Here is a 22,665-nt window from a genome sequence, read left to right as displayed (position 1 = left end):
ATCATTTTCAAGCACTGCCTTAACCTTCTTGGGCATGGAGTTCACCAGGGCTTCACAGGTTGCCACTGGAGTCCTCTTCCACTCCTCCATGACGACATCACGGACCTGCAGGAGGCCTACAAACCTGACTCAGTTACACCAGCTATGTCAGGAGAAATGGGCCAAAATTCACCCACCTTATTGTGGGAGGCTTGTTGAAGGCTACCTGAAACGTTTGACCCAAGTTAAACAATTTAAAGGCAATGCTACCAAACACTCATTAAATATATGTAGACTTCCAACCCACTGGGATTGTGATGAAATAAATAAAAGCTGAAATAAATAATTCTCTCTACTATTATTCTGGAATTTCACATGCTTATAAATAAAGTGCTGATCCTAACTGACCTAAAAAAAGGGAATTTTTACTCAGATTAAATGTCAGGAATTGTGAGAAACTGAGTTTAAATGTATTTGGCTAAGGTGTATGTAAACTTCCGATTTCAACTGTATGCTGAGCACGTGTTGGCTGCTTTTCCTTCACTCTGAGATCCGACTCATCCAAAACCATCTCAATTTGGTTGAGGTCGGGTGATTGTGGTAATCTGATGCAGCACTCTATCACTCTCCTTTTTGGTCAAATAGCCCTTACACAGCCTGGAGGTGTGCTGAGTCATTGTCCTGTTGAAAAACAAATGATAGTCCCACTAAGCCCAAACCAGATGCGATAGCGTATTGCTGCAGAATGCTGTGGTAGCCATGCTGGTTAAGTGTGCCTTGAATTCTAAATAAATCAGTGTCACCAAAGCACCATAACACATCCTCCTCCATGCTTCACGGTGGGAACCACACATGCAGAGATCATCTGTTCACCTACACTGCGTCTCACAAAGACACGCCGGTTGGAACCAAAAATCTCACATTTGGACTCCAGACCAAAGGACAAATTTCCACCTGTCTAATGTCCATTGCTTGTGTTTCTTGGCCCAAGCAAGCCTCTTATTATTGGTGTCCTTTAGTAGTAGTTTCCTTTCAGAATTTCGACCATAAAGGCCTGATTCACACGTTCTCCTCTGAACAGTTGATGTTGAGATGTGTCTGTTACTTGAACTCTGGGAAGCATTTGTTTAGGCTGCAATTTCTGGGGCTGTTACCTCTGCTGCAGTGTATAAGTTCATTAGAGTTATCTCTGGGTCTTCCATTCCTGTGGTGGTCCTCATGAGAGCCAGTTTCATCATAGCACTTGATGGTTTTTGCGACTGCACTTAAGTTCTTGAAATTTTCTGTAATGATTGACCATGTCTTAAAGTAATGATGGACTGTCATTTATGTTTGCTTATTTGAGCTGTTCTTGCCATAATATAGACTTAACCCTATTTGGTAATAGACCATCTTCTGCATACCCCCCACCTTGTCACAACACAAATGATTGGCTCAAACGCATTAAGAAGGAAATTAATTCCACAAATGAACTTTTAAGAAGGCACACCTGTTCATTTAAATGTATTCCAGGTGACCACCTCATGAAGCTGGTTGAGAGTGTTCAACGCTGTCATCAAGGCTACTTTGAAGAATTTCAAATATTAAATATATTTTGATTTGTTTAACACTTTTTTTGGTTACTACATGATTCCATATTTGTTATTTTATAGTTGTGATGTCTTCACTATGATTCTACAATGTAGAAAATAGTCAACATAAAGAAAAACCCTTGAATGAGTAGGTGTTCTAAAACTTTTGACAGGTAGTGTATATCCCAACCACAACTGAAATACAAATAAGTTCTGTATTACTTTAAAAGATCGGTCTAACGCTTTAAGTTCAGAAAGTCACAACCAAACCACTGTTTGAACTCAATTTACATGTTATAACCCATTATTCCTATTTGTGTATCCTTCACTATGCTTAGGATGTACTTTTTTATAACACGCTGTCGTTCACGTCGATCCAGAGCATCCCAAACATGCTCAATGGGTGACATGTATGGTGAGTATGCAGGCCATGGAAGAACTGAGACATTTTCAGCTTCCAGGAATTGTGTACAGATCCTTGCAACATGGGGCTTTGCATTATCATGCTGAAACATGAGGTGATGGTGGCGGATGAATGGCACGACAATGGGCCTCAGGATCTCGTCACGGTTTCTCTTTGCATTCAAATTCCCATCGATAAAATGAGGAAAACACTTCAAGTGCTTATGGAACATTTCTGGAATCTTTTATTTCAGCTCATGAAAGATAGGAACAACACTTTACATGTTGCGTTTATATTTTTGTTCGTATATTTAGTAACTTTGCAACTACTTATTACTTATCAGCTACTTTGCAACTACTTAGCCCTAACCTTGAAACCTTAAACCTAAATCCTAACCTTGACCCTAACCCCTAGCCTAGCTAACGTTTGTTACCTCGCTAACATTAGCATTAGCCACATAGCTAGCTAACTTGTGTTACAACAAATTGGAATTTGTAACAAATTATGCGTTTTACAAATTGATAACATATTGTACGAATTGCAATTTGTAACTTTTCATCCGAAAAGGATGATGGACATCCACAAATGAATACCATACAAAATATAACATATCTTACAAATTGGAGTTCCCTAGATTTACTTTTACTATGTTACGTCTACCCCCAAGTGCAGGTTGGGGAGACAGCCACTGCCTCTGACTGGGGAGAGAAACAGGCTTGCTTGAGCGGACTGCCTGACCTTAATAGAAACAACCCTTCTCTAATTCTGTAGCCTACTAGAAATAATATATTTTAGGGTTCATAATACTACCAAAGTTGTATTTTGAGAAATAGCGTTCACTCACGAGATGCACATTTCTTCACTTTGCAATAGAAACTTTCTCCATTTGTTTTTTTTTTAATTTCTCTATCATTCTTATTCGTGCCTATAAATATTCGATGTTCATTTTGACTACTATTTTATTTGTTCCATGTTTGCTCACAGATTAGAGGGTTTGTTAAGAAGAGAGAAAGAGAGGAGATATTGTGAGTTTCTCCATAGCCCTGCTTAAATTTTTTCCCTTCACGAACCAAAATAATAATTGGCAGGGGGCGGATCCAGTCATAAAATGATGACTTTAGTAGAACTGTGTGGTGTAAGAAGACACAGAAAGCCAGTAGCTGCCAGGCGCTTTAAAGTGGGATATGTTGATCTTGGTATATTATTGAGGGGGTCAAATTGTCCTGTCTCTAATATTGGAGGGGGTCATGACCACCCGATTCCCCGCAAGTTACGCGCCTGCGCACACATACAAAAATAAAGTTGTAATTTTTCAGGAAAACAGGACATCCACACCAATAAAGCGGGGTGTACCCATGCCAAGGTCATCCCTTGCAAAGACACGTGACGTGAAAGCACTGATTTTACTTTAGTTCTCCAGCTGTTGCTAGGGATGTCGAATGCACGCATTGAACTGTGGAGGAAGGAAAGACAGGAACTAGAGTAAATCATGGACGCAAGCCGACTCGGAGCCCAACTTTCTACGACGAGCTATGGAAACTCCATCATTTGAATGACACAAACGTGACTTATTACTTCACAACTGGAGGCAATTATAAACATACATCAGAGTTGTCGGTTTAGGAGCTCAATTCTTCCGACTTGGTACGTTTGAAAGAGATACGTTTTCATTGTGTTTACATTTTGCAGCATTGTTTATAGAACTTTTCTCAATTTATTTCTCAATTTCCATGCCAGCAAGCCTGTCCGTAAATCATAAACGGCATATTTAGAAAGTATGATAATAGGCCCTATGTATTCATGTCGCCTGTTATTTTAGTCTAAAGAACTATTGTCCCCGAAAATACTTATGCTCCTGTTTGGATGGAGAAATCTCAAACATTGTCTCGCTAGTAACCGATTACATTCAGTTACATGTAATCTAATTAACGTTACAAAGAAACAGTAAGTAAACATTTGGCAGCAATAATAAAAACATCTGAAAAAAGAAGCACATTTAAATTTGTTCACCTAATCGAGAATGACCACAAGTTACAGACCACTATGATGACAGCAAATGCGTTTGATCGATAATTTATGTCTTCTTCTAATGCCTCTAAGAGGAAAGTCATCCAAAAGTAGTCAGATATTTACTTAGTTTGGGTAATCCTAAACTGCAGCCTGGTCTCAGATTTAATGTAACATAGTAAAGCAAATCTGGAACAGTCAAGTTAGTATGATATGTAATGTTTGGTATGGTTACTTAAAGGCAACTAAAGTTGGGTGTGTAATGGGAACGTCTAGCAACCCAAAGGTTGCGAGTTTGAATTTTATCATGGACAATTTGAGCTAATTAGCAACTTTTCAACTACTTGCTACTTTGCAACTACTTAGCATGTTAGCTCACCCTTCCCCTAACCTTAACCCTTTTACCTAACCCCTAAAGCTAACATTATCCAGCTAGCTAATGCTTGCCACCTAGCTATAATTAAGCAATAAGCCATGAGGGGGTAAGGTATATGGCCTATATTCCATGGCTAAGGGCTGTGCTTATGTGCAACGCAACATGGAGTGCCTGGATACAGCTCTTAGTCGTGGTATATTGGCCATATACCACACACCCGAGGTTCCTTATTGCTATTATAAACTGGTTACCAATGTAAAAATAAATGTTTTGTCATACCCGTGTTATATGGTCTGATATACCACAGCATTCATTTGTGGATGTCCGTCACCCAATTCGTATGTGTTATGGATTACAATTGGTATTATATGTTATGAATTTGCTAAACTTATGATATATTCCAAATTATAACTGGGTGGTTTGAGCCCTGAATGCTGATTCACTGACAGCATACCATACGAAATGTAACGTCATACTAAATGGAGCGTCTCCGATTTACATACAGAATAGTACAAAATGCTCTGAGAACAGGTTGAAAAGTGACATCACTGATTTACAATTTTGGACAGATAACTAGCAACTGTATTACATTTAGAGAGTAGGCCTAACCTAGCCAACCCTGGCTATAGCTTATTCAACACCTGTTGCCCGGTGTCTCACCTTCGATTGAGAAATACAATGTAGTCTGCGATGAGACTCTTCGGTCAGGGATGGTGATATTGTAAACGTAAGTTGAAACATGTTACTTTGGGGAAAAAGCAGACTGGTGTTACGTAGAACTTCAGTCACAGGTTAGAATTTGAAGAACTGTGCCAAGACTGGCAGTTCATTACTTAGCCAATAGTTTGTTTTCGCCTTCTCTCCTTTACAGACTAGCAGGTTCCCTGTGTTCAAAGCTTCCATGCACACTCAGCTGAATATTACCATCCAAGGCAGGATTTCTCCCCATTACCATATTGTAATTGGCTGTAGTTTTCTTTTACCTGTCAGTTTCTTCCCCCAGAGGTCTGCTGTGGTTGCGTGCAGATCACCAATAGGGAAATGTTTGTTATCACTTCAGACTCTAACCACAGAAAGCCTAGGAGATATACTACTGCAAAAAAAAGCTCTTTATGGTAGACTTGGTCAGAAGTTGGAGTTTCACACTCAAATATAAAGTTAGGATTCGGCTCTGATTGAGATGGAGAACACTTCGACCTCTGAGAATAGTAGCCATAAATGCTGTCATATAGAGTTTGGCATAAAGCCTATCATAACAAGCCATGACAACAGTACAGCCAATAAACCTATAGCCATTCACCTCACCCATCTGTCTGCTTGCCCCAACTAACTACTACTGTAGATGCAGTGTAGGAAATCTGTTACTGTCAGAGCAAGAAAACAAGTCCGTTCATAATTTGGTGGGGACAGATGAGCAGCTTTTGCGTTAAAGCCTGCTTTTAGACCACCTTCACTGCGTTATTTCATCCAACCCCACTGAAATACAGCTGGAGATGCAGAGCTCTGCAGTTTGCAGTGTTGAGAGAAGTGCAGGGAGTTGGATGTGGAGTTGCAATTGTAGGGTGTTACGTGGGATGCTTTGATAGCTGGTACTGTCTTTAGAAATTTAGAACAGGCAACCACTGTTTTAGGATAACTCCCTCTTGTCAATCTGTGTGTATGTGTGATTCATGTGAGTCTTAGTGGCTGTGACCTATGCAAGCAGGGACACACACCTAATCCAAGTGGAAACAGGCTGAATGTGTCTTTTTGAGGGAGCCACATTTGGCCCCAAGTGTTGACACTCCAACACACAATAGTTATCCGGAATTCACCTATTGTTGCTTTATTTCATGTTTTATTTATAGAGGACATCATATACAGGTAACTGCCAAAATAATGGAAACACTTGAGTAAATGAGGGATACAAAGTATATTGAAAGCAGGTTACTTTGGTGTTCTTGGGCACAGGGACTATGGTGGTCTGCTTGAAACATGTAGGTATTAGACTTGGTCAGGGAGAGGTTGAAAATGTTAGTGAAGACACTTGCCAGTTGGTCAGTGCATGCTCGGAGTATACATCCTGGTAATCCATCTCAATGTTGACGTATTTAAAGGTCTTACTCACATTGGCTACGGAGAGTGTGATCACACACTCATCTGGAACAGCTGGTGCTCTCATGCATGGTTAAATTTTGCTTGCCTCGGAGTGAGTGGAGAAGGCAGTTAGCTCGTCTGGTAGGCTCACGTCAGTGTGTAGCTTGCGGCTGAGTTTCCCTTTGTGATCCGTTATAGTTTTCAAACCCTGCCACATCCGACGAGCGTCAGAGCCGGTGTAGTAGGATTCAATCTTAGTCCTCTATTGACACTTTGCCTGTTTGATGTTTTTTTTGAGGGCATAGTGGGATTTCTTATAAGCGTCCTGATGAGTGTCTGCTCCTTGAAAGTGGCAGCTCTACGCTTTAGCTCAGTGCAGATGTTGCCTGTAATCCAAGGCTTCTGGTTGGGATATGTACGTACGGTCACTGTGGGGACCGTGTCGTCAATGCACTTACTGATGAAGCTGGTGACGGATGTGGTATACTCCTCAATTTCATCAGATGAATTCCAGAACGTATTCCATTCGGTGCTAGAAAAACAGTCTTGTTTGCTTATGGCTGTCTGAGAGCCTGCATCGGTATGTGGTGGTAAATGGGCAGCTATGAAAAATATAGATAAACTCCAGGTGAATAGTGTGGTCTACAGCTTTTCATGAGGTACTCTACCTCAGGCAAGCAAAACCTCAAGACTTCCTTAATATTAGATTGCGCACCAGCTGTTGTTGACAAATAGACACAGACCACCACCCCTCGTCTTACCGGAGGTTGCTGTTCCATCTTTCCAATGCATGCAAAAACCAGCAAACTGTGTATTATCCATTTCCTCGTTCAGCCACGACTCTGTGAAACGTAAAATATTACAGTTTAATGTCCCATTGGTAGGATAGACTCCGATGGAGCTCATCCAATGATTGCACGTTTCCCAGTAGGACAGATGGTAAAGGTGGATTATCCACTCGCCAACGAATTCTCACCAAGCACCCGGATCTGTGTCCCCTGTATCGGTGTCTCCTCTTCATGCCAATGATGGGGATTTGGTCCTGGGAGGAGATATACACTGCTCAAAAAAATAAAGGGAACACTAAAATAACACATCCTAGATCTGAATGAATGAAATATTCTTATTAAATACTTTTTTCTTTACATAGTTTAATGTGCTGACAACAAAATCACACAAATTATCAATGGAAATCAAATGTATCAACCCATGGAGGTCTGGATTTGGAGTCACACTCAAAATTAAAGTGGAAAACCACACTACAGGCTGATCCAACTTTGATGTAATGTCCTTAAAACGAGTCTAAATGAGGCTCAGTAGTGTGTGTGGCCTCCACGTGCCTGTATGACCTCCCTACAACGCCTGGGCATGCTTCTGATGAGGTGGCGGATGGTCTCCTGAGGGATCTCCTCCCAGACCTGGACTAAAGCACCCGCCAACTCCTGGACAGTCTGTGGTGCAACGTGGCGTTGGTGGATGGAGCGAGACATGATGTCCCAGATGTGCTCAATTGGATTCAGGTCTGGGGAACGGGTGGGCCAGTCCATAGCATCAATGCCTTCCTCTTGCAGGAACTGCTGACACACTCCAGCCACATGAGGTCTAGCATTGTCTTGCATTAGGAGGAACCCAGGGCCAACCGCACCAGCATATGGTCTCACAAGGTGTCTGAGGATCTCATCTCGGTACCTAATGGCAGTCAGGCTACCTCTGGCGAGCACATGAGGGGCTGTGTGCCCCCGCCCCAAAGAAATGCCACCCCACACCATGACTGACCCACCTCCAAACCGGTCATGCTGGAGGATGTTGCAGGCAGCAGAACGTTCTCCACGGCGTCTCCAGACTGTCACGTCTGTCACATGTGCTCAGTGTGAACCTGCTTTCATCTGTGAAGAGCACAGGGCGCCAGTGGCGAATTTGCCAATATTGGTGTTCTCTGGCAAATGGAAAACATCCTGCACGGTGTTGGGCTGTAAGCACAACCCCCACCTGTGGACGTCGGGCCCTCATACCACCCTCATGGAGTCTTTCTGACCATTTGAGCAGACACATGCACATTTGTGGCCTGCTGGAGGTCATTTTGCAGGGCTCTGGCAGTGCTCCTCCTGCTCCTCCTTGCACAAAGGCGGAGGTAGCGGTCCTGCTGCTGGGTTGTTGCCCTCCTACGGCCTCCTCCATGTCTCCTGATGTACTGGCCTGTCTCCTGGTAGCGCCTCCATGCTCTGGACACTACGCTGACAGACACAGCAAACCTTCTTGCCACAGTTCGCATTGATGTGCCATCCTGGATGAGCTGCACTACCTGAGCCACTTGTGTGGGTTGTAGACTCCGTCTCATGCTACCACTAGAGTGAAAGCACCGCCAGCATTTAAAAGTGACCAAAACATCAGCCAGGAAGCAAAGAAACTGAGATGTGGTCTGTGGTCCCCACCTGCAAAACCACTGCTTTATTGGGGTGTCTTGCTAATTGCCTATAATTTCCACCTGTTGTCTATTCCATTTGCACAACAGCATGTGAAATTTATTGTCAATCAGTGTTGCTTCCTAAGTGGACAGTTTGATTTCACAAAAGTGTGATTGACTTGGAGTTACATTGTGTTAAGTGTTTATTTTTTTTGAGCAGTGTACATCTTTCGCCTCTGATTCGTTAAAGAAAAATGGTTTGTCCAGTCCAAGGTGAGTAATCGCTATTCTGATGTCCAGAAACTCTTTTCGGTCATTAGACGGTGGCAGAAACATTGTACAAAAACAAGTTACAAACAATGCAAAAAAACACACAGAATAGCACAAGTGGTTAGGCTCCAGTAAAATGGCAGCCATCCCCTTCTGCGCCATTACTAAAAATGTTGCTGGGTTTTCCACTCTCAACAGTTGTCCCGTGTGTATCAAGAATGGTCCACCACCCATTGGAGTCAACATGGGCTAGCATCCCTGTGGAATGCTTTCAAGACATTTGTAGAGTCCATGTCCTATGAATTGAGGCTGTTCTTAGGGCAAAAGTGGGTGCAACTCAATATTAGGTGTTCCTAATGTTTGGTATACTCAGTGTAGGTTCCTACCTTTGATGCCGTCAACACTAGCAATCAATAATAAGTGGCATATATTTTCCATTATTTGATTCACTTCTGAATTGACACCAACCCTGGCAGTGAATTGTGTTTTGCTATAACTAGGGTTATTTTTTCCTGACATTGTTACATAACCTAGAAAGACCTTCGGCCTGTTTTTTTTAAAACTTCTTTCTGGTCAGTTGGTCATTTATTTATACCCATGCAGGTCTTTGAGTCAGTGATGACATTTGTTACTGTAGAGTTTATTTTGCCTCAAATGTCAGCCGTAGGAGCTTTCCTGTTTACCTGGCCCTTTGCAGTGTGTGTTTGTACCATATGTGTGTGTGACAAGATGGACGAACATGGGGATGTTTCAGGGCAGTAACAACATCAGAGACAGAAAAATTAAAGAATTGGGTCAAATCTCTCACTGGCTGTTGGGGCTTTTCAGGAAATGCCTTCAAATACCTTCAAACCAAACCAAACCTCCACTTCCTCTTTCCCGTTCTCTCTCTCCTCTGGTATTTCCTGAGGAATGCACCAAAACATGGAAATATATTTTTGTTTTTTCAGGGGGTTGGGGTTCTGTCCCAGATACTGGAGAGTCCATACAGCAGCATGCAATGATTGACAACAGGGGTCTGGTCACAGACCAGCATCTGCGCGAGAGTGTGGATGTGTGTGAGAAAGTCAGAGAATGTTTATACAGTCCTAGACATGGCTGTCAGATCAAAGCTAGACTGGGTAGGGCCTGAGCTACAGGTGATTATCCTGGTTTCCCCCAAAAAAAGTAAAACTACCCTTTCACCTTTTAACCCCAAACAGTAGCCACTAGCAGTTACAATTAAATAGGCAGGTCTGAGACCGAAGTAGTCTCCTACAGTTACAATATAGTACATCTATGTAGACTGAGGGACTGTAGTCCTTTCAGATAGACAAAGTGATGATGTTTCATTCTCATGCCTGCTCTCTCTGGGTTGGAGAGCTGGCATTTCATTTATAAGCATTGTGTATGTACAAAATATGCCCCAAAACATGCTTAGACCATGCACACACACGTTTTCTAGTGGTTGAGATCTTGCATTGCAAGAAGGCAAAAGTAGCCTTATGCAAATGGTAAATATGATACCTCTTATTCATAACAAAAGAACAGGTAGGCCAAGCTAAATATAATAAGTTGCAATCATTTGCCATTAGTGAGAAGAACGAAAATGTATTTATCTTTGCATTCAAAAATAATAATTCTGGGATATATTGTGTTGACCTTGGCTTTACTGGAATATACTAACTACTAGACAGTACTGGAGTGTAGCCTACAGGACTGAGAATGACATTCTGTTTTCTCCCCCACAGAGACAGGCACGACAAAGGACAGGAGGATAGCATGTCCATCAGCTCACTCATTGAACGCAGCGAGGAGAAGAAAGGGAGCTTCTTCAAGGTATGGTGGGAGGGAGGGGGGAGTAAATGAGGGAGAAGATGAATTATGGGGGTCAGGCAGAAGAGGGAGATGGGGAGGAGCCTTCTTGAAACTGTCCTTGTGACTTTTGTTCTGTCGTTGTCAGTATGTCCATCTGTCTGTAATGACCTGTTCTAGTTTTGTCTGGTAAGTTAATCAACTGATACTTATTTGAGGAAGTTGGGGTTAGTTAGGTTATTGAAATTAAAAAGTCCCCATGTTCTTTCATTTTCGCATCTCAAAGTCCATGCAACAGATTTATGATATATACCCTCCATTATAGCTGTGGATGAGCCCTCACTGTTTACCGTAATTAGTCCGAGTTGTGGGTTCGAGCCTCTATCTCTCTGTAATAACGACATCAACCACATTTAAGCTGTGAACTCAGTGAAGAGCCTCTTTCAATAGGTATGTTGGGTGGTTATGTGCTGGGACCTGCTTAGCTAGTGAGCCTCTAGCTAATTATAGACCTGCACACTCCACACCACCACACTAACTAATTATAGACCTGCACACTCCACACTATCACCACACCACTTGTCAGTGTTTGTGAAGAGGGGTAGAATATCTACTGATTCCAAATCAACTCTTTATATATCCTACATTTGAATGGGGGGGTAATAGGTTACTCTAATGAACTGTGTGTCCATAGAACACACCCTCAAAATTTTGAGACCCGTCAATTTCTCACACTTTGAAGCCATTCAATTCAGATGGTAAATTAAAGCTATGATGGGGTTATGCATTCAGTATGAGTTACTGTAAGGCTGATGTTTTGATAGCAGGAAAGGGGGATGAGGGGATAACGAGAGGAAAGTAGAGGGGAGATGAAAATAGAGAGGAGGAAATGGGAATAGGAGCACTAGGTCCACTTCAGACTGAAATTCCAGAAATCTGTCTGACTTCAACCTGAGTCTTATCAATCCAGTCATCAATCAGTTCCTGTTCATATGGTTTCAGACTAAGAGAAAGATGAAAGGCTATTTACAGTCCTTACCATATGTATTTGGACAGTGAAGCTAAATATACAGCTCTGGAAAGAATTGAGACTACTGTGAAATGATCAGTTTCTCTGATTTTACTATTTATAGGTATGTGTTTGGGTAAAAAAAAAAAACTTTTATTTTATAAACTACTGACATTTGTCACAAAATTCCAAATAAAAATATTGTCATTTGGAGCATTTATTTGCAGAAAATGACAACTGAAAGATGCGGTATTGTCAGACCTCGAATAATGCAAAGAAAATAAGTTCATATTCATTTTTAAACGACACCATACTAATGTTTTAACTTAGGAAGAGTTCAGAAATCAATATTTTGGTGGAATAACCCTGATTTTCAATCACAGCTTTCATGCGTCTTGGCATGCTCTCCACCAGTCTTTCACATTGATGTTGGATGACTTTATGCCACTCCTGGCGCAAACATTCAAGCAGCTCGGCTTTGATGGCTTGTGACCATCCATCTTCCTCTTGATCACATTCCAGAGGTTTTCAATGTGGTTCAGGTCTGGAGATGGCTATGACAGGGTCTTGATCTGGTGGTCCTCCATCCACACCTTGATTGAACTGGCTGTGTAGCATGGAGCATTGTCCCACTGGAAAAGCCAATCCTCAGAGTTAGGGAACATTGTCTGAGCAGAAGGAAGCAAGTTTTCTTCCAGGACACCCTTGTACGTGGCTTGATTCATGTGTCCTTCACAGACACATCTGCCCGATTCCAGCCTTAATGAAGCACCCCCAGATCATCACCGATCCTCCACCAAATTTCAGTGAGTGCGAGACAGTGGCTTGTAAGGCCTCGCCAGGTCTCGCACACACTGTGAAATTTGGTGGAGGATCGGTACTGTTTATTGTGAAGTGGCAACGTCTAGGAGCAACAACCGATCAGCCGCAAAGTGGTAGGCCACACAAGCTCACAAAGGTGCGTAAACATAATCTGTCCTCGGTTGCAACACTCACTACCGAGTTCCAAACTGCCTCTGTAAGCAACGTCGCATAATAACTGTCGGGAGCATCATGAAATGGGTTTCCATGGCGGAGCAGTCGCACACAAGCCTAAGATCACCATGCACAATTACAAGCCTCGGCTGGAGTGGTGTAAAGCTTGCCGCCATTGAATTCTGGCTTGATGAACAGTAGGCCTGATTACCAATAATGCTGAAACAGCCTACAGGGAGGAGGTTTGGGCCCTGGGAGTGGTGCCAGGAAAAGAACCTCACTCAACGTCAACAAACCAAAGGAGCTGATCGTTGACTTCAGAGGGAGCACATCCCATCCACATCGACGGTACCGCAGTGGAGGTGTGAAGCTTTAAAACCCTGTCGGGCTGTATCATCGCCTGGTACAGCAACTGCAATGCCCGCAACCCCAGGGCTCTCCAGAGGGTGGTGTGGTCTGCCCAAACCATCACCGGTGGCAAACTACCTGCCCTCCAGTATACCTACTTCACCTGATATCACAGGAAGGCCAAAAAGATCAAGGACATCAACCATGAGCATCAACCAATAAGCACCACCAACACAGTGAATGGAAAAATTGATTAAAAGGAATCTCCCTCTGCTGGTGATTGGCTGAATGTGCAATCTTATAGGAGGGCTGTGATTGGTTAATGATCTATAATGTACATTTCTATGTATTAAAATGTAGAATTTCTACAAAAGTAGCAGAGAGCCCACTGGAAATGTTATATTGTTCCAATTAGGGGTGTGAAAGTTTAAATGTTAAAACGTTTAAACATTCAATTGTTTAAACGAAGTTGGGATCCTTAACGTAAAGAAACATCCCTCATAACTCATTGAGGTGCCAGAGTGGTGATCTTAAGGCCACAACCCCCCGCACATGTTTGATTCTACCGCCTGTGTGCATACGAATCCCGGCACATACCGGCCCTACTTTGTTTATCCCTTCTCTCTGTCTCCCTTTCATTTCACACAGTATCCGTCATTGGAAAAACAATGACATACTGATGGAGAATGCAAGTTCACAAGTTTTACTGATCTCTTATGGGGCATTTGTTGCCAACATGGAGGCTAAGTTGCAGAACTGAACTAAATGTGTCTTACTGACTGTCTTCCTGTATAACTGCTGCCTAGTGCAGGAGGAAAGGAATTTGCTGTGCTCTTGGAAACTCTTAGAATTGTGGTTTTCACGATGTTCTTTAAATAGTTTAAATCCCTCTACCTTGTGCTATAACAGCTGAACCTAGTTGCATAACATCTATTCTGAAACTGGTCTTGGAACAAGTGACACTCGTGCTTGTGAGTGTGTCCATGCGCATTCGTGAATATGTAATTGAGCAATCGCATCACTTGATTTTCAGGAAGACATTTATCGTCTCACATGAAATGAAAAAACCCAGAGGTGACTGCTGGCAAACTGGGGTCTTATTTCTTTACTAATGATGTTAGACTTTTGCTTATTTTACCTATTATTTTTTTACACTTTCAAGGTAAGCAGAGATTTACACTGTACTGATTATAGTGAACTATTGTAAGTCATTCACTAGAATAGCTGATGTACAGTAGTTTATGCATGGAGAATGTGGTTTTTTTGCAGTCCCTTTTGGATTCTAGGGTTAAAGCTACATCGTCAGTTTGCTTTTCTGGCTGTGTCTTGGCAGTGAACTGGAGAGGGACAGGCAGACCCACTGCTGTGTGTGTTTTCATTGCCTGTGTTCGTGAGAGCTTGCATGTGTGTGGTTTGCTGACTGGGGTTCAGTTAGGGTTAGACTATAACAACCCTGTGAATAGGTGTGAAAATTAAAAGGCACTGTAGGAGCATTTACTCAGTGGTGCTAGGATGGGCTCTGGTTGTGTGTGAGTCCAGTCAGATTTTACAGTGGTGTGAAATCCGCTCGGTTCATTATGTTCATGTTTGAAACAGTGACCTCTTCTGGAGATGTTTTTATTTAACGAGGCAAGTCGGTTAAGAACAAATTCTTATTTACAATGACGGCCTACACCGGCCCAACCCAGACGATGCTGCGCCAACTGTGTGCCGCCCTATGGGATACCCAGTCACGGCCAGTTGTGATACAGCCTGGATTCGAACCAAGCTGTCTGTGGTGACACCTCAAGCACTGAGATGCAGAGCCTTACACTGCTGCGCCACTCAAGATTACTGGTTTGGTCTTTGTTTTGCATGGCTGTTTATTTCTCCTAGTTAACTTTAGTATCAGCGTTAGATGTTATGTGAGTCTGGCTTCTCATCTGGTTTGTTGTTTAGTGGCCATTTTGTCTTGCTTTTCTTTCCTCTGTTTCTCTTTCCTTGTAGTCTTGGTCAGTCAGTAAAGGGGAAGTGGCTCTTCTGTGAAATAATTTTATGGTTAAAATATGGCAATATGCCTGTATGTTGACTAACAACCTAAATTCCATTGCTGGTTGTGTGTTAACTTGTCCTGATTGGATATTTCTACTACAGTGACAGAAAAGGATGCAGTTAAATGGTTATACAGGGTCAATTGATGAAATGGAACAGTGAAACATGTGGTTTGCATATTTTTTTTTTTGTTGATACTCTTCAATTTATTCAATTCCAGCCTTTTACAATGAGCCCTTACTCCTATAGCTCTTCTCACCAGCCTCCTCTGACACACACTGGGAGGCGACTAGGGCTGACCCCATTTAGTCGACTGGTCGATATACATTGCCTTCAGAAAGTATTCACACCCCTTGACTTTCTCCATTTTTTTTTTACCAAGTGGAATGAAAATGGATTTAATCGTAATATTTTGTCAATGCTCTACACAAAATACTCTTTCAAAGTGGAAAAAAAAATAGACATTTGTAAAAATAATTTAAAAGCACACAAAGAAATATATTAATTTAGATATGTTTTCAATTACAGCTTAGTCTTTCAGGATAAGTCACTAAGAGATTTGCACACCTGGTTTGTACAATATTTGCACTTTATTTTTTATTCTTCAAGCTCAGGCAAGTTGGTTGTTGATGAATGCTAGGTAGCAATTTTGAAGTCTTGTCATAGATTTCCAAGCAGATTTAAGTCAAAACTATAACTAGGCCACTCAGGAATATTCAATGTCATCTGGTAAGCAACTCCAGTGTATATTTGTTTTAGGTTATTGTCCCAGCACATAACCACCCAACAGACCTATTGAAAGAGGCTCTTCACTGAGTTCACAGCTTAAATGTGGTTGATGTCGTTATTACAGAGAGAGAGAGGCTCGAACCCACAGATGAATTTGTCACCAAGTATATGTTGGAAAGCAGACTGAACCAAGTTTTCCTCTCCGATTTTGCCTGTGCTTTGCTCTTCTGCTTCTTTTCATCCTAGACTAGGGAGTTCTTGCTGATGACAAGCATAACATGATGTAGCCACCACCATGCTTGTAAATATGAAGTGGTACTCAGTGACGTGTTGGATTTGCTCCAAACATAAAGCTTTGTATTCAAGACATAAAGTAGATTTTTGCAGTTTTACTTTAGTGCCTTATTCCAAACAACATGTTTTGGAATATTTGTATTCTGAACAGGCTTCCTTTTCACTCTGTCATTTAGGTTAGTATTGCGGAGTAACTACAATGTTGTTGATCCATCCACAGTTTTCCCCTATCACAGTCATTAAACTGTAACTGTTTTAAAGTCACCATTGACCTCATGGTGAAATCCCTGAGCGGTTTTCTTCCTCTCCGGCAACTGAGTTAGGAAGGACGCCTGTATCTTTGTCGTGACTGGTGTATTGATACACCATCCAAATGAATTGTAATTAATAACTTCACCATGCTCAAAGGGATATTCAATGTCTACTTTTTTTATTTTTTATTTTTTTAACCCATCTACCAATAGGTGCCCTTCTTTGCGAGGCATTTGGAAAACATCCCTGGTCTTTGGTTGAATCTGTGTTTTGAAATTCAATGCTGGACTGAGACTTTACAGATAATTGTATGTGGGGTACAGAGATATGGTAGTCATTAAAACATTTTGGTGAAACACTATTGCACACTGAGTCATGCAACCTATTATGTGATTTGTTTAGCAAATATTTTCTTCTGAACTTATTTAGGTTTGTCATAACAAAGGGGTTGAATACTTAAGACACTTCACCTTTTCTTAATTTGTAAACATAATTCCACGTTGACATGGGGTATTGTGTGTAGGCCAGTGTCACAAAATTTAACCCAAATAAAAATGTATGCTCTAACACAAAATGTGGAAAAAGTCATGGGGTGTGAATACTGTCTGAAGGCCCTGTATCTACAGCAATACGACAGATCCTGCTTCTGTTGCCTATTTGAGTGTTTGTTTAATAGCCTACTGATTCACTGTGCTCCAAGCCTCATACAACCACAACATGTCGGATAAAGCAGTTCCACAACTGCTTTTTAAAATATTTTCTATGCTGTAATAAAGGCTCTTTCAACAAATGTACTATCAACCATAATTTCATGTGTCTATCTGAATAATTAATGGTATAGGTTTGAAATTTGTGAAAATGAACCATGCATCAACATCACCATATTTTGCCTTACAATATTAATTGGACTAAAATGGATCACATAAGCTATACTAACCATCATTTTCTCAGCTCACTTTCATTGGAATTTTCAATTACTTTTCATGCTTAGCCGTACCAGCTGTCCTTGTCATGTCTTGATAAAATAACTGTCTTTATTCTCGTCAAACGACATACACAAAATGAGTATCACATTTCCAACGGCTTGACATAAGGTAATTGACCCCCAGAATGATAGATTCTTTAACCACTAACCTGTTGATTTTAAAAGCTTATGAAGCTGCTTATGCTTATGAAGCTGCTCTGTCAAGTAAATTGATTAAGGCATAATTCTAATGTCAATTTTCAAACATTCAGTCACGTTGCTATTCTGTTAACATTATAAAAGCAATATGAACTAGAGATAATGGCCTGTGCTCAAATGTTTATTTTATTCCAGGTCATCAGAGTTTGGTTGTAAGATTCGGGTACAAATTCTAGTCAGACTCTGAAGAAAGTTCCAGCTAGATGTATTAAATCACACTGGGTCAAACAGCTGCAAAGACAAAGTATGATTATACACGCACATATATTTATAACCTCCGTTTGTACCCTCCCCCAAGACAATACCTCCCCCTCCAGAGTCTAGGCTGTACAATGCATCTCTGTGGCTAGGCAGGTGGTGTTATCATCCCAGCCCAAGTATGGAACCTTTGATACTCCTCCACGCATCTCCTGGTCTACTTATCAGTCAGGAGAAGCTTTGAGACTAGGGAGTATACATTCTTCAGCCTGACTCAGTCCGTTGTTAATTATCCGGACTCATACACAGAGGTATTTGAGAATAAGCCACCCATTCGTACTCAAGTGTACATAATGATGCAAAACATATTGAGAGAATATGATATAAAAACAGTGAAGCTATAAGACCGTGTCATAGGGCAGTAGTTTACAATCTATTAGCTTTAACACATGCCTCCCATCTCACTCTTAAGAAAACATTGTGTGTCTGCAACAGTTCCCCTTTGTTTTGTAATTATAAATATGCTCTAGTCAATTTGTTTCCAGCATCAGTTTACATTGTTACTTTCGTCCCACCCACCTGGCCTGTAACGTCTGCCAGACTAACACCCAAGACTAGCTAGCATGATACTTGAAACATATGCTGTCATTTTAGTTACCAGATGGGTTAAGGAAATTACATATTTGAAACCTTAAACAACTAAACACAACTCTACAACTGAAAAACACTTCCAGGTCCATTTTTTTATATATATTTTTTACTTACATCGCTCAAAGCCACTTTTTGTTTAACTTTGCGAAACAACATGGTCAATCTGGGCTGTTATTTTGCAGGGAGGTCGTCCTCAACTCTGAAGCAGCCAAGAATAACTAAGTACTTCCGCGTCATGAATCCTTCAGAGTAAGCGTTCTGTCCTTTATACTTAGTAAATTAATAATTAGGGCAAAAAATAGTCTAGTTATGCAAACAATATTTAGGTATTTCTCTAAGAGATTGATTTTTTTTTTTTATACTATATAGTCAACAATGTTTTATGTATGTACACAATTTTCCGTATTTTGTGTCCAGATCCAGCTCCAGGATAAAGTGACTAAGGAGGCAGTTGAAATCAGCGAGGAGGCACATTTTTTTTGGGGGGGGTTCTTGCATTGGAATTATATTTAATTCTGCTTATATAATCACGCTATACAACAAACAAAGCTTAAATGCAGAAACTCTGATCTTTGAGTCCTTATGAAATCTATAGCCCATCTCTGCTGCACTGTCAGCACAATTGACAGCGCACTACAGCAAGGCCACTTTGGTCATGAAAATAGGCTACAAGGGTAATACACCTATTACAAACGGCCTATGTGAATGCAGCCGTACACAGCTGTCTTACCAAAATAATGCAAACTAAATGCTGAAAGTAGTAGCCTAGTTATTCATGCTTGCAACAACAACAACAAAAAACAATAGCAATTTTGGTTTAGAATACCGACACATGCGAACAAATTAATTTGAACAAAACAGCGGTACCAAGTAGGCATAGTAAACACAATATCAGATCGATAAAGGCATGACATAATCTATATTTACGCTAGTTATATTAACAGTAAACAAAAGGTGACTGGAGATAGCACCTCATTGTAGTAGGCTGTCTTGCCAAATAATTAGGCAGAGACGGGCCCGCTTCAAACATGGAAAATAGTACCGCTCACTCGTGAGTTCAGCAACACGTTGTATGGTACAATACACTTCTGTGAATCAAATTCAACCCAATTACCCAATGCTAGCCTACCACAAACACTTTTCCAATACGTACAGTTCCATTTACGGCAACAAAAGCCATAATATAGTGTATCTGTTTCTATGAAGAAACATATCGATATGTAGCTATACCCAGGGCCGTCATTTGGAATAGTGCATTGTAATTCTTTTGATTTCTGCTTATGTCACGCTATACCACAATAAACATGCGTTCAAATGCTTTTGACTAAGAAGTGACCGGTTCAATGGCACAAAATCAGGGCTGCGCTCTATCAGCAACATGGACAGCACCATACAGACTAAAGCAAGATTTGGATAGAAAACAACCACCTAGATTGTTTTCTGCTGCCTCCTTGATGCTCTGTGGAAATTCCTGAATAATCAATAATTCCATTCTCCCTAGAAACTTGTAAGATCCCCCTCAAATGCCAGTTGTATTAGTGGAGCTTTCCTCTGGTAACATCCTCTTTCGGTGCTGACTGAAAACATTTATCAAAGGTGGAAAATTAATTGACATGTAGCTGTGGACATCCCAAAAGTCAGTCCATGTTTCAGTGCAGTAAGCATGGTCGGCATAGTGGCGAGGGTCCAGGTGTCCTCATTGGAGGCAGAGTGGATGATTTCAGTCTGCAAAAACTGGCGAGCGACACTAAACTCAGCTTCCACCAAATCGGTTCTGCTTCGATCCAGCCAGCAGTGATTAATTGTTTTAACTGACTTGCCTAGTCAAATAAACAGGTAAGAACAAATTCTTATTTACAATGACTGCCTACCCGGGCCTAACACGACGACTCTGGGCCAATTTGTGCTCTGCCCTGTTGGACTCCCAATCAGGGACGGTTGTGATACAGCCTGGAATCGAACCAGGGTCTGTAGTGACACCTCTAGCACTGATATGCAGTGCCTTACACCGCTGCACCACTCGGGAGCCCTAAACATTTTTCCACATATAGAAAGTCATGGCTCTCTCCTATTTTCACATCCATTAGGATCCTTAGTCCCGTCTACCTTCAATGTGTACCAAGATTCCGATATCTTTAACTCTTTCTTCAGTGACAGTCTCACTCGTGAGCCCTATGATTTCATTTTGAATATCGTGTGACGTGTTTGTGGGGTATGGTGCTAAACACATTGGCAAGTTCCTTGTCTTTTCAAAGAGTATATTCCATCAAAGAGTATATTCCACAACAACAAAAAATCCACTGCGCCTCTTGACTCTGTTACTTCCAATGTCCCCCTCAGTGGTTACTGGTTTGAGACTAGGAACTCGATAATGTCCTCAATCACCGAAAAATAAATGTGATTTCTTGCCAGATGCCCATAATTATATATGGATTAAAACTGAGGGGGCTAAACCCACTTTAGCCCCCTCGTGTGGACTGGTATAATTTGTGTTGCAGTAAAATCTACTGCAGAATGGCCCATTCTACTCAGGAGCACTTCTAGTTTCCAAATCCAGAGTTTTCACTGAGGGTCACTTAGTGTGGCCAATCTGCTTAAATCCAACTGTTTCTTTCATATTGGACATGCATATTGCACTGTACACAATTTCCTGTATGTTCTGTCGCAGTAAAAGGAGGCTCCATTCTACTCAGGAGCACTTCTTGTTTCTAAATCAATTGCTGTCGGGCTCCCTCTTCGGTTATTTGTGTCTTTTTTAATTATTTAATCAAACGGTGCACTTAAAGCATCAGACAACTCAATCAACAATTATTATTTTGGGGGGGGGGGTCGTGGACAGCCCTAGAGGTGACAATTTTCCCAGCTCCTGAGTCTGCAGGAATGAGTGCAAAGTTGTCTCACACGAAAATACATTCACTATACACACACATTCTCAACTTGTTTGCCTCGTACGCCCTCTATCCCTCGTCACTAATCGACTTGTCTTTCTGTGCTATAGCTGATTGACTCGTTTGTCTGGGAGATTGGGACTCTGAAGAAGGAGATGGTGCAAAAGGCTGAGCAAGCAGAGGGAGATCCAGAGCCTGTAATACTACAGGGGTAAGTGTTAAAACCTACAGACAAACTGGCTAACAAAATTGTTCTTTCTGTCCATCCATTTACTCTAGTAGTGGTACGATGAGCAGACTTGCTTCAACCTTATGATGGGCTGATGTAAAACTAACGTTAGCTGTGTATGTTAGAGCGAGGGGGGAGAAAAAGGAGGAAGACATTAACAGTGATTTGTTTCCTTGAAGAATTTCAGACCACTCTCAGTTTGTTCAAGTGTAATAACAACAGATGTTGAATTCATTGTTTCGCCTGGTTCACCAACTACTTCGCTGATAGAGTTCAGTGTGTCAAATCGGAGGGCCTGTTGTCCGGGACTCTGGCAGTCTCTATGGGGGTGCCACAGGTTCAATTCTTGGCCGACTCTCTTCTCGGTATACATCAATGATGTCGCTCTTGCTGCTGGTGAGTCTCTGATCCACCTCTACGCAGACGACACCATTTTGTATACTTCTGACCCTTCTTTGGACACTGTGTTAACAACCCTCCAGACGAGCTTCAATGCCATACAACTCTCCTTCCGTGGCCTCCAACTGCCCTTAAATACAAGTCAAACTAAATGCATGCTTTTCAACCGATCGCTGCCTGCACCTGCCCGTCCGTCCAGCATCACTACTCTGGACGGTTCTGACTTAGAATATGTGGACAACTACAAATACCTAGGTGTCTGGTTAGACTGTAAACTCTCCTTCCAGACTTATATTAAGCATCTCCAATCCAAAATTAAATCTAGAATCGGCTTCCTATTCCGCAACAAAGCATCCTTCACTCATGCTGCCAAACATACCCTCGTAAAACTGACCATCCCACCGATCCTCGACTTCGGCGATGTCATTTACAAAATAGCCTTCAATACCCTACTCAATAAATTGGATGCAGTCTATCACAGTGCCATCTGTTTTGTCACCAAGCCCCATATACAACCCACTGCGACCTGTACGCTCTCGTTGGCTGGCCCTCGCTTCATACTCGTCGCCAAACCCAATGGCTCCAGGTCATCTACAAGA

General features: G+C 41.6%; 1 protein-coding gene across 4 annotated transcripts in view; it reads left to right on the top strand.

Moving 5' to 3' along the window:
- Positions 1-3,291: 3,291 nt before the first annotated feature.
- LOC112254391 (ras and Rab interactor 2) overlaps positions 3,292-22,665 on the top strand; it is a 47,181-nt gene continuing 27,807 nt past the window's right edge. Inside the window, exons 1-3 of one of the 4 annotated variants that reach the window (XM_024426933.1) lie at positions 3,292-3,597; positions 10,817-10,904; positions 21,549-21,649. In XM_024426933.1, the coding sequence (XP_024282701.1) occupies positions 10,848-10,904; positions 21,549-21,649 (158 nt within the window). In that variant the 5' untranslated portion in view covers positions 3,292-3,597; positions 10,817-10,847. Of the gene's footprint in view, positions 3,598-10,816; positions 10,905-14,268; positions 14,375-21,548; positions 21,650-22,665 lie in introns of those variants that run through there. The other 3 variants (XM_024426953.2, XM_024426943.2, XM_024426962.2) reach the window with 3 other exon arrangements.

Source organism: Oncorhynchus tshawytscha, linkage group LG01 (assembly GCF_018296145.1).
Source record: "Oncorhynchus tshawytscha isolate Ot180627B linkage group LG01, Otsh_v2.0, whole genome shotgun sequence".
In the NCBI taxonomy this organism is placed as follows: Eukaryota; Metazoa; Chordata; class Actinopteri; order Salmoniformes; family Salmonidae; genus Oncorhynchus; species Oncorhynchus tshawytscha.
The sequence above is the reverse complement of the archived record's forward strand: the minus strand, read 5'-3'. Positions and strand labels throughout refer to the sequence as shown.